At 44.6% G+C, this 13,192-nt stretch overlaps 1 protein-coding gene across 2 annotated transcripts; it reads left to right on the plus strand.

The window, feature by feature from the left end:
* Window positions 1–781: 781 nt before the first annotated feature.
* LOC127321594 (ABC transporter B family member 4) lies at window positions 782–11,222 on the plus strand. 2 transcript variants are annotated; one of them, XM_051350613.2, is made up of 12 exons: window positions 782–1,167; window positions 4,192–4,246; window positions 4,652–4,827; window positions 5,276–5,497; window positions 5,835–6,073; window positions 6,630–7,155; window positions 7,245–7,518; window positions 8,088–8,751; window positions 9,293–9,521; window positions 9,634–9,900; window positions 9,979–10,242; window positions 10,340–11,222. In XM_051350613.2, exons 1-12 carry the CDS (start codon window positions 874–876, stop codon window positions 10,976–10,978), a joined length of 3,849 nt encoding a protein of 1,282 aa, XP_051206573.1. In that variant the 5' UTR covers window positions 782–873; the 3' UTR covers window positions 10,979–11,222. The 2 variants fall into 2 exon arrangements, with proteins under 2 accessions (XP_051206573.1, XP_051206574.1); XM_051350614.2 differs by lacking the exon at window positions 782–1,167 and adding an exon at window positions 1,290–1,473.
* Window positions 11,223–13,192: the final 1,970 nt, after the last annotated feature.

Genomic DNA, 13,192 nt, shown 5'->3' on the forward strand with positions numbered 1-13,192 from the left:
TAAGTGCAAACCGGCGCGTTGCCCTGCTTTGCCTATTGACCATGAGGGGTCCACGCTGAGGAGGAAACCAAGCCATGGCCCGCTCCCCGGTGGCGGGATCTCCAGATGTTGTGCGTCCGCTCCAAGCGGCGGGATCTCCAGATGTTGTGCGTCCGCTCCAAGCGGCGGCGGTGGCGCTGCAGCTTCCCTCCCCTCCTCCTTCGACCGGCTTGATCTCCATGGCGGCAGCCGGGGCGGGGGGGGGGGGGGGGGGGTGGGGCGTTCGCCGGAGGGGGTGGTGCCACAGAGCTGCAGGCGGCGGCAGCGTGAGAATTGTACGATGCTTAAACAATTTCCACGTTGAAGCATCTCCGTCACGTATGGTGAGCTGCCAGTGGTTTGAATGATCAGTAAACTAGCGGTAGCATCCGTCGAGGATAAAATAGAACTCGATATCGTAATGGTACGATTTTGCATTTCATTTTCCTTGTGACCTGGAGGCCTTTCTTTATGCAATCATACACATAAGTGTTTTGGCTGAAATGAAATTTTATTATACCCATTTTATTGTAAATTGGGGCCATATTTATGACATGGAATTTAATATCATGAAATTCGTCTTGGAATATACTAGTTTTATACTATACAATATTAATCACATGTTATAAATATTGCAATAGTTCTTCAAAAAGTTGGTCAAACTTAATTTTTTTACTTAAGACAAAACTGTAGGTACAGTTATTGTTTCATATTGTTTGTCACAGATTAGATTGTATATATCCTCCACGCACATGGGAAGCAGCAGAAGGTAATGACAGCCAGTGCGAAGCTAATTCAAAGCCATATGCACCTCCCAAGAACCGAACATCTGAAGATTAAGAGGTGGGAGGAGCCATGGGAGGGAGGGATCAAGGCCGGGATACGAACATGAACGACGTCAACGGAGGGGGATCGGGAGAGAGCGCTGATCATGAGCGGCAGGCGACCACCGCGGCGTCGCGCGTGCCGCTGTACCGTATGTTCGCCTTCGCGGACATGACGGACGGGGCGCTGATGGCGGTAGGCGCGGCCTCGGCAGTGGCTAACGGCATGGCGCAGCCGCTCATGACCTTCATCTTCGGCGACGTTATCGACGCCTTCGGCTCCGCCGCCGACTCGCCGGAGGACGTGCTGCACAAAGTCAGCAAGGTGCGTGCATACGACGCGCGCCTGCGTATTTTTTTTATTCGCCTTTCCACGACACAATAGATAGAAAAACAGGGCCCTAAGTCCATCAATATCTGGCCCATCATATCGTTTCGGCCCAGACCAATGTCCGATTTATTTCCAGTTTCTTCTCGTCACTCCTACTGCCCTATGCGACAATGACACGACCTCCTGACCTCCGCCGCGCCATGGCTCCCTGGCGGCTCGACGTATCCACGGCTCCACGCCGGAGACCCGGCTGACACCGCTGGCGAAAAGATGGTTTGAGCCTTCCGTTGCTGGAACACGGTATCCCAATATCCCAGCCCTGCTGCTCAGATTAATTTCTTTAGGGCTGGGTGCTATCGTCAGTACAGTTTCTTTGAGAGTTAAATGTGTGTGGAGTCAGAAGGGGTAAACCAATAGGATAATTTCCACGCCAAAATCGGTCCTGGATCCGTTTTAAGGTGTTCATATCCGATTTTAAATAATCCTTCACAAGATTAGTAGCTATTGAGTTACTGAATTCATTTGGAAAGCATGTTTAGATCTAAATTCTATGGATTCTTGAGTTTTAGCGTAAATTGTGTCTCTTTTTCTAAACTACACAAGACGAAAAGTTGAAATCCCTCTCAAGATTTACAAGAACTATAACTATCTACCGATGAGAGTATATATCCGATTATATTTGTTTTCGGTCCGACTCCGCCCCGTTTCCGATTTGAATCCGCAGTCCGATATATCCGCATTCGAATCCGGAACCGGTCAATATCCGCTCCGATCCAGATCCGACAAAAATATATGGTAAAGGATATGGTATGAGCAAAATCTGATACGATCCGATCCGTTTACACCCCTAGGAGTCAGGCATCCTCCGTGCACTCAACATTCACTCGACATGTAAAGAATCTAAAATTCTGCTGCCGCTTGCCCATTTGCTAGCTAACCCTTTGCCTCCATTTTCTTGGCATTTGGATATTACTTACCCTCATAGCATTTTGGAGGCTGATGTTTTTTTTTGGGCTCACACTGGAGTGCCCAATAATGTGCCGACACGTTTTCTAGCCTAATAAAACCGTCGGCACACTTGTGTCGGCCCCTACACGTTGGGCGCGAAACAGTGGCGCTGGCGCCTCGCGACATGTAGGATTCGGCGTGTGGGTCCGCCTTGGTACTGAGACTAACTGCCGTCACTTTTTAAATGACCACGTGGAGAAGGCTAGCTGTTGAAGCGCGCTAGTTCCCGAGGCGGCGATGCGACGGGACGCTGCCCGCCAGATCCACACGGCGACAGCTGAGCTTCCCGCGTCATGAATGTGCACGGCCGTCGCCCGCTATAAACCGCCCGTCCCCCTCCCTTCTCCGCCCATTCCCCCACCCTCTCCTCTGAAAACCCTAGCCGCCGACAACCACCATCTCCACCGCCATGGCACACAACTACGAAGCTGGCGCCAATGCCACTTGCGTCGGCGAAGACCGGACGCACAACTTCACCATCGACGAAGCGACGTTGCTTGCTCGTGCCGCCAGAGTACCGCCTCCTGCACAGTTGGCACCTATCGAACGACGGGTACGCTGTCCCGCCTTTGCCGGAACGGGCGGAACTCCGCGCCCTCATCAACGAACACCGGGCGCAGATGTCGCCGCAGTAGCGCGACGAGCCGATGTGGGCGCCGAGAAGTCAGGAGTGGGCGGAGGTGTTCTAGCACAAGCAGGAGGCCGAGATCGCCCGATTCGCCGGCCCTAACTCCAGTCGGTTCAACCGCCTCGGTCGGCGCGTGTGGTGGCACGGGCGGGGCGTTGATAAGACGCTCGCTGCGTACGGCTACCGCCGGTGTCGAGCCGACGACCCTCCTCGGCTGGTGTGCTTCCCCGTGGCCTAGTCCATCGTTCCCACAGCGCACTTGGGCTTGTCGTGCTCTGGCTCTAGCTCTAGAGGATGACAACGCTCGGCGCCCTACCCGCCGCTGAGACGGGCCGGCGGGATTATCATCCGCGCCGCGTGGATCATCTTCGGCGCCGGCGCTCTCCGCCCGAAGAAGGAGACGGCAGTGTAGAGGCGCGCAGGCACCTCTACCTCAGGCGCCGTAGGGCGCTAGACCTCCCGCCAATTTTCCCGCCGCCAGAGAAGAAGTGGTGCGAGATCTTATGGGTTTCACCTCTAGCCTACCCCAACTTGTTTGGGAATAAAGGCTTTGTTGTTGTTGTTGTAGAGAAGAAGTGGTGCGAGGTGGAGCTAGAGATGCAGGAGTCCTAGTGCAGCGCCGACAATCTAGAAGATGCGTCAGGCCAGCTTTTTTTGTTGAACCGGTCGTTCAACGAGGGCGTGTCAGCGGCGACTGAGTGGTAGGCGGAGTGGTGGTCGGCGCTCGACAGCGGCAATGTCGTCGACCTCGACAGGCGGCAGCGGCGATAAAGTCGGAGGACGACAACGATGACTTCGACTTTGGCTTGAATGATGACGGTGCCAACAGCTTAGACTACAACGCGTTTGACCGCCATCATTAGATTAGGGTATTTTATTATCTTGTAGTTTAAATTTGGCAAGCTTTATACAAATTCGAATGAAATCCACCGTCTTTGACTTTTTTGAAAGTTTACTTTTTTTGGGGGGGTCGCCGGTGTGTGCAGCCCCTCCCTAAATTGAGGGAGCAGGTGCCGGTACCCCAATAGGGCACTGCCGATGCACCTGCCGGGGCATATTTGGGGGCGCCGGTGGAGATGCTCTTAGTACTATATGCGTTGCCATTCAAGGCAAGATGCCAATATATGTAAATAGAACTTATGAGAGAGTTCCACAAAGAGTTGTACATCGCATCTAAGTAAGTCACACTCATATGAAGTACCCTATTGACAAATGTTCATAAATGTTTACTGTTCAAATAAGAAGTTATGGTGCCAATTCTTCCTGAAAAGTATGAATATATGTGCAGTATTATAAAGGCAAGGGTTTAACTCATCTATGCTTGTACCAGGGAACTAATTTTCATCCTATTTAATTTCTAATCAGGTCTTTTTTGCTTTCAGGTGATCATTAACTTTGTTTATCTTGGCATTGGAGCAGGACTGGTTTCAACACTCCGTGAGTGCCTTTCATTTGCAAAAAAATGAGATATCTTTCTGAATAAAAGTTGCTTGATCTTTCAATTAGTGAATCCTACCAATAATAAAATTTGCTCGAATGTCATACTTGGGGTGCCTACTCTTGGTTCTTGTAATGGGTATGTTGTTTTGGATTTTCAGTGTGATGTGAATTCGGATACTCCCTGCCCTGCCTGTTCCTACAAAAAAAATGTTGCAGAACAGTTGTCCATAGATTTTTTTTTTCAACAAGAAAACGCAAAAGCATTGTTTCCTGGTGTATTTATAGGAACTAAATAGTTCATAATACAAGTCTAAGCCTGAGACCGTCCAGAATAATTTTTAAGGCACTACTAGAATACTCCTTCCATTCCTTCCTTGATTGGCTAATTTGATATTTTGATAGAGGTATCATGCTGGACAATCACTGGAGAAAGACAGGCAGCACGCATCAGAGCTCTGTATCTCAAGTCGATTCTCAGACAGGACATTGCATTTTTTGACAAGGATATGAGCACTGGGCAAGTTGTTGAAAGGATGTCTGGAGACACATTCCTCATTCAAGATGCCATTGGAGAAAAGGTAGGCTGTTTTTTTTCGAGAAAACGCAAAGGACCTTTGCGCTTCATATCATTGAAAAGAGAGAGTTTGGGTTACAAGCCCCTAGGGGCAAAAAGGTAGGCTGTTTGAGAACACAAAGGAGTAAGCTTGTGCCACATCGTCGACGCATTGTTAGATATTATAATCTGATGACCAATTTGGCCAAGCTTGTGTATAAAGTGGCTCTATCATTCATTGCTTCACTATATTCAGTAGATCCATATTGCCAAAATGGCAAACCTTGTTATACTTATTGACATAGAAGATAGCACAATGATTTTTCATTTTTTTGTGTGCTAACCTAATAATATGTTCACAAAAAATAAGATAACTACAGAAAATATCAGTAAAAACATTATCTTAAAGCATCTTTTGATAACTAAAATCCCATTAGTATTTAACACTTTTCTATGCACATATTTTCTCTTAGGTTGGCATGTGCATACAACTCCTTTCTACCTTTTTTGGAGGCTTCATTATTGCATTTGTGAGAGGATGGCTCCTGGCACTTGTCATGCTCTCAAGCATTCCGCCAGTAGCTGTGGCTGGTGCTATTGTGTCAAGAATCATGACGAATCTCTCCAGCAGAATGCAAGCAAAATATGGTGATGCTGGAGACATTGTTGAGCAAACTATTGGGGCCATTCGAACGGTAAGTTCTAGTGGATACTTAAGAACTACTTGGTTGCATAGTCATGGCGATGGGAGGCAAAGTTTTTCTTACCAAAGTTTTACCAAATTTGGCACCTGTTTGGTTCGATGGCAAAGTTTTAGGAATGTTCCATTTTGGGGGGTTATCTAAGTCTTGGAGCCAAAGTTGGCCAAAACTCATGTGGCCATTTTGGACACAAATATTTGTGAACGTATTTTTGCTTTTCTTTTCTTTTGCTTGATTTGGGGCTCACACCAAATAGAGATGCCATTTATATTTTTTATTTATTGGTTCTTGGCAGCCACTATTCTCTTCTTACTCTGCTTATGCTTTGAAGGTTGTTTCGTTTCATGGTGAGAAGCAAGCTATAACAACATATAACAAGTTCATAAGAAAGGCATATGAATCTGCTCGACGAGAAGGTGCTGTCAGTGGCCTTGGAGTAGGTTCAGTAATGGGAATCTTGTTTTGCAGTTATGGGTTAGCAGTTTGGTATGGATCTAAATTGATAGTTGACCGAGGATACAATGGTGGCCTAGTTATCAATATTATGATGGCTGTCATGGTCGGCGCAATGTAAGTTTTGTACATTAACCCTTACCACTGTAATATTCTGAGTAAAAATATATGATTTACATATTTAAAATTTGAAACTTGCTACGAATGTAGTTCAAGGCTAAAAATTATAGCTAGGTCGGTGCATATGAAGATGTTAGGAGCATTATAGGGTATACTTCAGATTTTGTATAAACTTTCTTTAGTAGTGGGTCATTTCTTTCTTGAACTTTGAAGGACAGACATGGGACATTTGATAAATAACACTATGAATGACATAAATCTGATTAAACACTTGGTTATTTTCAAGGAATCCTTTCAAAATTTTGACATCTTATTTAGACAATTTTACTCATTTTTCTCTTTAATATCCATTTTGTTTTCAAGTACTATGAGTAGATATGGCATAAGGAAAATTCATTTGTTCATGGTTATGGTCATGATAATTTGGCATCTTCGTATTTGTACATACTTTACCAGCGGCATCACATGGGTATCAACTAGTATGTCAAATAGGATCTTCCATCTCTGTTTTCAAGATCTTCTTGTTTCTAATCAAGTTATATCTCATGTGCAGGTCCTTAGGTCAGGCATCACCATCAATAACAGCTTTTGCAGAAGGTCAAGGAGCAGCATATAGGTTGTTCAAGACAATTGAAAGACAACCAGATATTGATGTATATGACACCACAGGGATCTTCCTGGAAGACATTAAGGGTGATGTTGAACTGAAAGACGTGTACTTCAGCTATCCTTCCAGGCCTGAACATTTGGTATTTCACGGATTCTCCTTACGAGTTCCAAGTGGCATGACAATTGCCCTAGTTGGAGAGAGTGGCAGTGGAAAGTCAACTGTTGTCAGTTTGGTGGAGAGATTCTATGATCCACAGTCTGGGGAAGTCTTGATTGATGGGGTTGACATTAGAAGAATGAATCTTGGCTGGATAAGAGGGAAGATTGGTCTTGTCAGCCAAGAACCAGTGTTGTTCTCAAGTACGATCAGGGAAAATATTGCCTATGGGAAGGATAATCTTACTACTGAAGAGATCAAAAGAGCAATCGAGTTAGCAAATGCAGCAAATTTCATTGATAAATTGCCAAATGTACAATGTGAAATTAAAATGTCAATAACATTTCTCAGTTGCTGTCTTACACATGGTTAATTTGAAGTATATTTTGTGAAACATTGCAGGGTATTGAGACGATGGTTGGGGAACGTGGTACTCAACTGTCTGGAGGACAGAAGCAAAGAATAGCAATAGCTAGAGCGATTATAAAAAACCCTAGGATATTGCTACTTGATGAAGCAACCAGTGCATTGGATATGGAATCTGAGAGGGTAGTTCAAGAAGCTCTGGATAGGGTAATGTTAGAAAGAACTACAATCATTGTTGCACATCGCCTAAGTACAGTAAAGAATGCCGATGTCATATCCGTCCTACAAAATGGGAAGATTGTGGAACAAGGTACGGCATATGAGAATTGAGAACTTGGGTACAGAAAGTACACTGTTTCAAAATAGATTCCTTCTGCAATCTCTGTGTAGTTTAGTCAATGTGTTCCTGCTTTACCCTTCATGAATGTCATAAAAAGGAGCCTTTAACTCTCTTGTGCTAGCATGTTTTTCGTATCACCATTAATATGTTAGTCTTGTAAATGTGGATATTTCACTCATCTTCTTAATTCTTATGCACAGGAATGTGCATATTTCACTCACACTCCCATCTTTTTTACCATATCACTATTAATATGTTAGTCTTGTAAATGAAACTAGTTTAGACCCACTGTGCAGCATTATGTTACAGCTACTTCAAAGCATGTAAGTCATTTTCACATCTTTGTACTTGTGAACACTGCTTAACTAGATAAATTGAAGTGGTTCTGAATAACTATATAAAAAGATATCCCTGGTGACACTCAATTTACTAGTTGGATGATGACCTGAATACCCTTTGGCACTCCAAAAATATCAACTCCTTTTCATTTACCAATCTTATGCACATAACATGCTGCCTGATATGTGAATTCGGAGCAGGTTCACATGCAGAACTGGTGAAGAAACCTGAAGGTCCTTACTCTCAGCTGATTCACTTGCAAGAGACCCTGCAGGAAGCAGAAGCCCCTAATGTTGACCCTGATGTGATAATGAAGAATGGTTTAGGCTCCAGGTCTACTACAAAAAAACTAAGCAGCCAAAGTACCTCATTTAGGAGGTCAACCAGTAAAGGCTCCTCTTTTGGGCATAGCGGTAGACATACCGTCCCTGCTCCATTTGGCCTATCTGATCCCATGGAATTCAACAATGGTCAAGACCTAGAGGAGACTGCAGACAAAATATCTAGTAGTCGAAAGAAAGCTCCGATTCGTCGACTCTTCTATCTGAACAAACCAGAGGCTGTCATTCTTGCTCTTGGTTCGATGGCTGCTGCAATGCATGGAACCATTTTGCCTGTATATGGAATATTGATTTCAAGTGCAATAAAGTCGTTCTATGAGCCGCCAGCAGAACTACTAAAGGACTCAAGGTTCTGGGCAAGCATGTTTGTGATCCTGGGTGCTTCCGCATTTGTTCTGATTCCAATAGAGTACTTCCTGTTTGGACTAGCAGGTGGGAAGCTTGTGGAGCGCATACGGTCGCTGACATTCCAATGTATCATACACCAGGAAATTGACTGGTTTGATAAACCTGAACACTCCAGGTTTGCGTCAAGTCTTTCTCTCATCATGATATATGTCAGAATTTTTCATTTTTCCCTAACAATTAGAATATAAAATCTTTATTTTAAGATTTGCGACTATTATATTGGTATCTTAGTTGCGGGATTTTCTTAAGCACTTGGACCAAGCAGAGACCACATATGATTTGTATACCTGTAACAAATACTCTGGCATATATCATTTGCGAAAGCATTTCAAACTTCTTTTTAAGACATCACGGTACTACAACTAACACTGAGAAACATAAAATTACAAAGAACGGATTTCATAAATCATTAGCATTAGCCTTGTGGTGCAAAAAAAACCCTTTATAAATAATCTGGCGCTAAGAAGAGTAAACAAATGTGTTTGTAGCAACATTTATGCATGCTAGATAGATAGCTTGAGCACTCTTCTTACAGTTTTCATCATTACTAAAATTAATCCTTTTGGCTTTTTAAAGAAAAATGTGAAGAGTTATACTTGTCAACTAGTGAGATATTTCTATGGAATTACTTATACAAGTTTCAACTTTTGTTCTAGTGGAGCAATAGGTGCTAGGCTATCGACTGATGCTCTGAACGTGAAGCGACTTGTTGGAGAGAACTTAGCACTTAATGTCCAGACCGTATCAACCATCATAGTAGGTTTCACGATAGCTATGGTGGCAAATTGGAAGCTGGCACTCATTATCACAGTGGTGGTTCCTTTCGTAGGTTTCCAAGCCTATGCTCAAATGAAGTTCCTGAAAGGTCTCAATAAAAATGCAAAGGTATATATGTTATGAACTTCCATTTTCCTCGAAATCCACCAAAAAAATGATTGATGCATACACACATTCATCACCTGAATCGTGTTTTTGTCTATTGTTTGGTGGCGTGCAGTTAAAGTATGAGGAAGCAAGTCAAGTAGCAACCGATGCCGTTGGAGGCATCAGAACTGTCGCGTCGTTTTGTGCAGAGCAGAAGGTGATGGATGCCTATGCAAAGAAATGCCAGTCTCCAACAAGGCAAGGAATGAAGGAAGGTGTTGTTGGTGGCTTGGGATTTGGATTCTCATTCCTTGTGTTTTACCTTACCTATGCTCTTTGCTTCTATGTGGGTGCAAAGTTTGTTCATGATGGAAAAGCAACATTTCCTGAAGTGTTTCGGGTGCGAGAAAATTCTCATTCATTACTTGCAGCCTTGATTGTTCTAAATAATTTGGTTAACTGATTAACTGGTTATCAGGTCTTCTTCGTGCTAGTTTTGGCTGCTAGTGGGATCTCACGAACAAGCGCAATAGGTGCAGACAGCACCAAGGCTAATGATTCAGCCATTTCGGTATTCGAAATTCTTGACCGTAAGTCCAAGATAGATTCCAGCAGCGAGGAGGGTATGGTCATTGCAAGTGTGAGGGGCAATATTGAGTTCCAGAAGGTGTGCTTCTACTACCCCTTACGGCCAAGTGTTCAAATTTTCAACGATCTATCGTTGAAAATTCCTTCTGGACAGGTTATTTTCTATCTTAACTAATCAGTAGATGAGATTAGTGTTGTTATCAATTGCTAGCTGGTACGAAGATAAATATGCTGACAGTATATCCTTACAGACGGCTGCCCTTGTTGGAGAGAGTGGAAGTGGGAAATCCACCGCAATCGCGCTGCTGGAGAGGTTCTATGACCCAAATTCAGGCAAGATCCTTGTCGACGGTGTGGATCTTCAGACCCTCAAGGTTAGCTGGCTCCGGCTGCAGATCGGGCTGGTGGCACAAGAGCCAGTGCTGTTCAACGACACCATCCGCGCCAACATAGCCTATGGAAAGCAAGGGGAGGCATCTGAAGAAGAGATCGTCGCTGCTGCCGAAGCATCCAACGCACACCAGTTCATCTCTGGGCTGCCCGATGGGTATGCTACTGTCGTCGGCGAGAGAGGGATCCAGCTGTCAGGCGGGCAGAAGCAGCGTGTGGCCATCGCGAGGGCCATCGTGAAGGACCCCAAGGTGCTCCTACTGGATGAGGCAACGAGCGCTCTGGATGCCGAGTCGGAGCGGGTGGTGCAGGAGGCGCTAGATCGGGTGATGGTTGGGAGGACGACAGTGGTGGTTGCGCACCGCCTGTCGACTGTAAAAGGCGCCGACATCATCAGCCTAGTCAAGAACGGGACGATAGTGGAGAAAGGAAGACATGAAGAACTGATGCGGATAAAAGATGGAGCCTACGCTTCCCTTGTTGAGCTTAGCGCCACTTGAAGATAACCTGCTGATAGCCTGGGCACATCACTCTTCCAATAATTCGAAAACTGACGTACGTGTCTGGTTCTCCCTAACTAGGCATGGTTCATACGCAAGCTTGCCCTAGAAACGGACTTGCATTTGTTAGTCTGTTTAGATAAAATCGCGCTGCCATATTTTTTCTCCAACTCGCAGGAGATCTTCGAATCTTTGAATTAAGTGGTAAAGGGAGGTTACACCGGAAAATCAAGGTTACAAGGTAGAGACACCCACTACCCTAGCTAAATACACATATAGCCTAAGGGGCTCACATGCAACTTGGCCAACAGGTACCGTATGAGTTAAAACTTGACTTGGACTAGATTTGGCACTATATGCCAACAATTTTACTTGGATTATGTTGGAGAAACGATAGGTAGTTTGTTTAGTAGGCTGTTTTGCGCTCAGAAGAAATATGACAATGTGTTTGGTTGTGTGTGGAACGAGGAATATGATCACCTCTTTCCCAAATTGTGAAGATACCACCCATTTTCAGCATCAAGCTCGCATTCTACCACATACCAGATAGTATTTAGCACGACATAGCACCTATTGTTCAGAAGACATAGTAGACATAGTTCACCACGGAATTAAACAAAGTACGAGAAAATGCAGGCACATATTTTAGTCTTCGATCATGGCACGGATTGGATGATGCGGACCACCTTAGTCATGGTGTAGTCGAAGATGGTGACCTTGAAGATGTCGCCCCTCATCACCTTGAAGGTCATGAAGTAGCCTATCTTAACCTGGTGGGCAATGGAAAATCAAGGCCACCATCCAGGAGGAGCCGATGTTCGTCTTGAGGATGATCGGCCTGGGCGGAAGCATGTGCGGATTGGCAACATTTCCAACCTCAGAGACACCACCACTTTGGCAAAGTGGGTTGGTCCGACGGCTTCGTGAAAATGGCCAGCCTTCACAGCCCCCCCTAGGCCTCTTAACAGAGCTAGATTCTCCAGCTGCTTTGTTGGAGGTGCCCTCGCCAAAAGGCATGCCAACTCCACCCATCATTAGCTTGGAGCACTGCAAGGTGAAGAAACAATTTCAATGAGGACAAATAGATGCAGGCCCACCCTCATATGATACTATGCTTGTGAGACCTAATGAGAACAAGACACTGAAGGCCTTATACATATGAACACCACATGCAAAGGGACTGTCCGCAAACTAAGTCTAGTATACAAGCAATGTTCTTGGACAAATGACTATGTTTACATACAACCCCTTGCCTATGATTGTGCCACATCTTAATCATTGGCCAAAGGAGCAACAAGATGCCAAGAATGATGCAAGCAAAATAATAAGGCCTCATACCTATGAACACCATAGCCAAAAGGATTGTCCCTATACTAAGTCTAGTGTATAAGCGATGCTCTTGCACAAAGGACTAGGTTTAGGGCTAGCCCCTTGCCTATGATTGTGCCACATATTAATCATTGGCCAAAGGAGAAACATGGCTCCAAGAATGATGCAAGCAAAACAATAAGGCCTCAAATCTATAGATAGCATCAATTGTGGTGTCATTTGGTTCACATGTTCAAATCATGGGCCATAACATTGAACAGATCACTGGCAATAGTTGGGATCATTGAACAGATTGAACTGAAGTTACATAAAGGTTCACAGTGCAAACATACGCTAATTATGGTGCATTACAAACCACGTTAGCTTACATCACTCATCATCCCTAATCCTCTTCAGTTTATCCCTGTTAACAAAACCTAGTTTTAGCAGGTCATACATGTCATACTCTAGCTTTTTCATGTCTTATTTTAGTGCCTCATTTTTTTGTACTAAATGCATCTCTTTCTACCTCCCACTCTACCTTCATAGCCCTTAGTGCCTTTCTTTCCCCTCCCACTCCTCACTACAAGAAATCTGCCATAATATGACGTTTGTTTTATGACTGGAAATCAAAATGTCATAGATTTATGACGTTCCTAGCTTTGACCGTTGTTGGCTGTTGAAGGGGGGCAAAACCTTAGAAAATAGTGACGTTCTCGGGCAAAAACGTCGTTAGCTGCTTAAACGAAAACGTCATAATCTAACCGGGATGGATTACAACGGTTCTAGTGCAGCCTATTGCGACGAAACAAGATCGTCGTTAGGCTTTTCACGTAATTGAAGCTGTGAGTTGGCTGCCATGTCATCACTTTTACTCAGACATTTGGGACCTACCTCGTATCAATT

This window comes from Lolium perenne, chromosome 3 (genome assembly GCF_019359855.2).
Source record: "Lolium perenne isolate Kyuss_39 chromosome 3, Kyuss_2.0, whole genome shotgun sequence".
Lineage (NCBI taxonomy): Eukaryota > Viridiplantae > Streptophyta > Magnoliopsida > Poales > Poaceae > Lolium > Lolium perenne.

Bases quoted from the DNA above. Each gene is read 5' to 3' on its own strand.
- LOC127321594 (XM_051350613.2), top strand. From the start codon at position 874: ATGGGAGGGAGGGATCAAGGCCGGGATACGAACATGAACGACGTCAAC. The intron at 4,247-4,651 runs GTGAGTGCCTTT...ATATTTTGATAG, and splicing joins AGGACTGGTTTCAACACTCC to AGGTATCATGCTGGACAATC. The intron at 6,074-6,629 runs GTAAGTTTTGTA...TCTCATGTGCAG, and splicing joins GCTGTCATGGTCGGCGCAAT to GTCCTTAGGTCAGGCATCAC.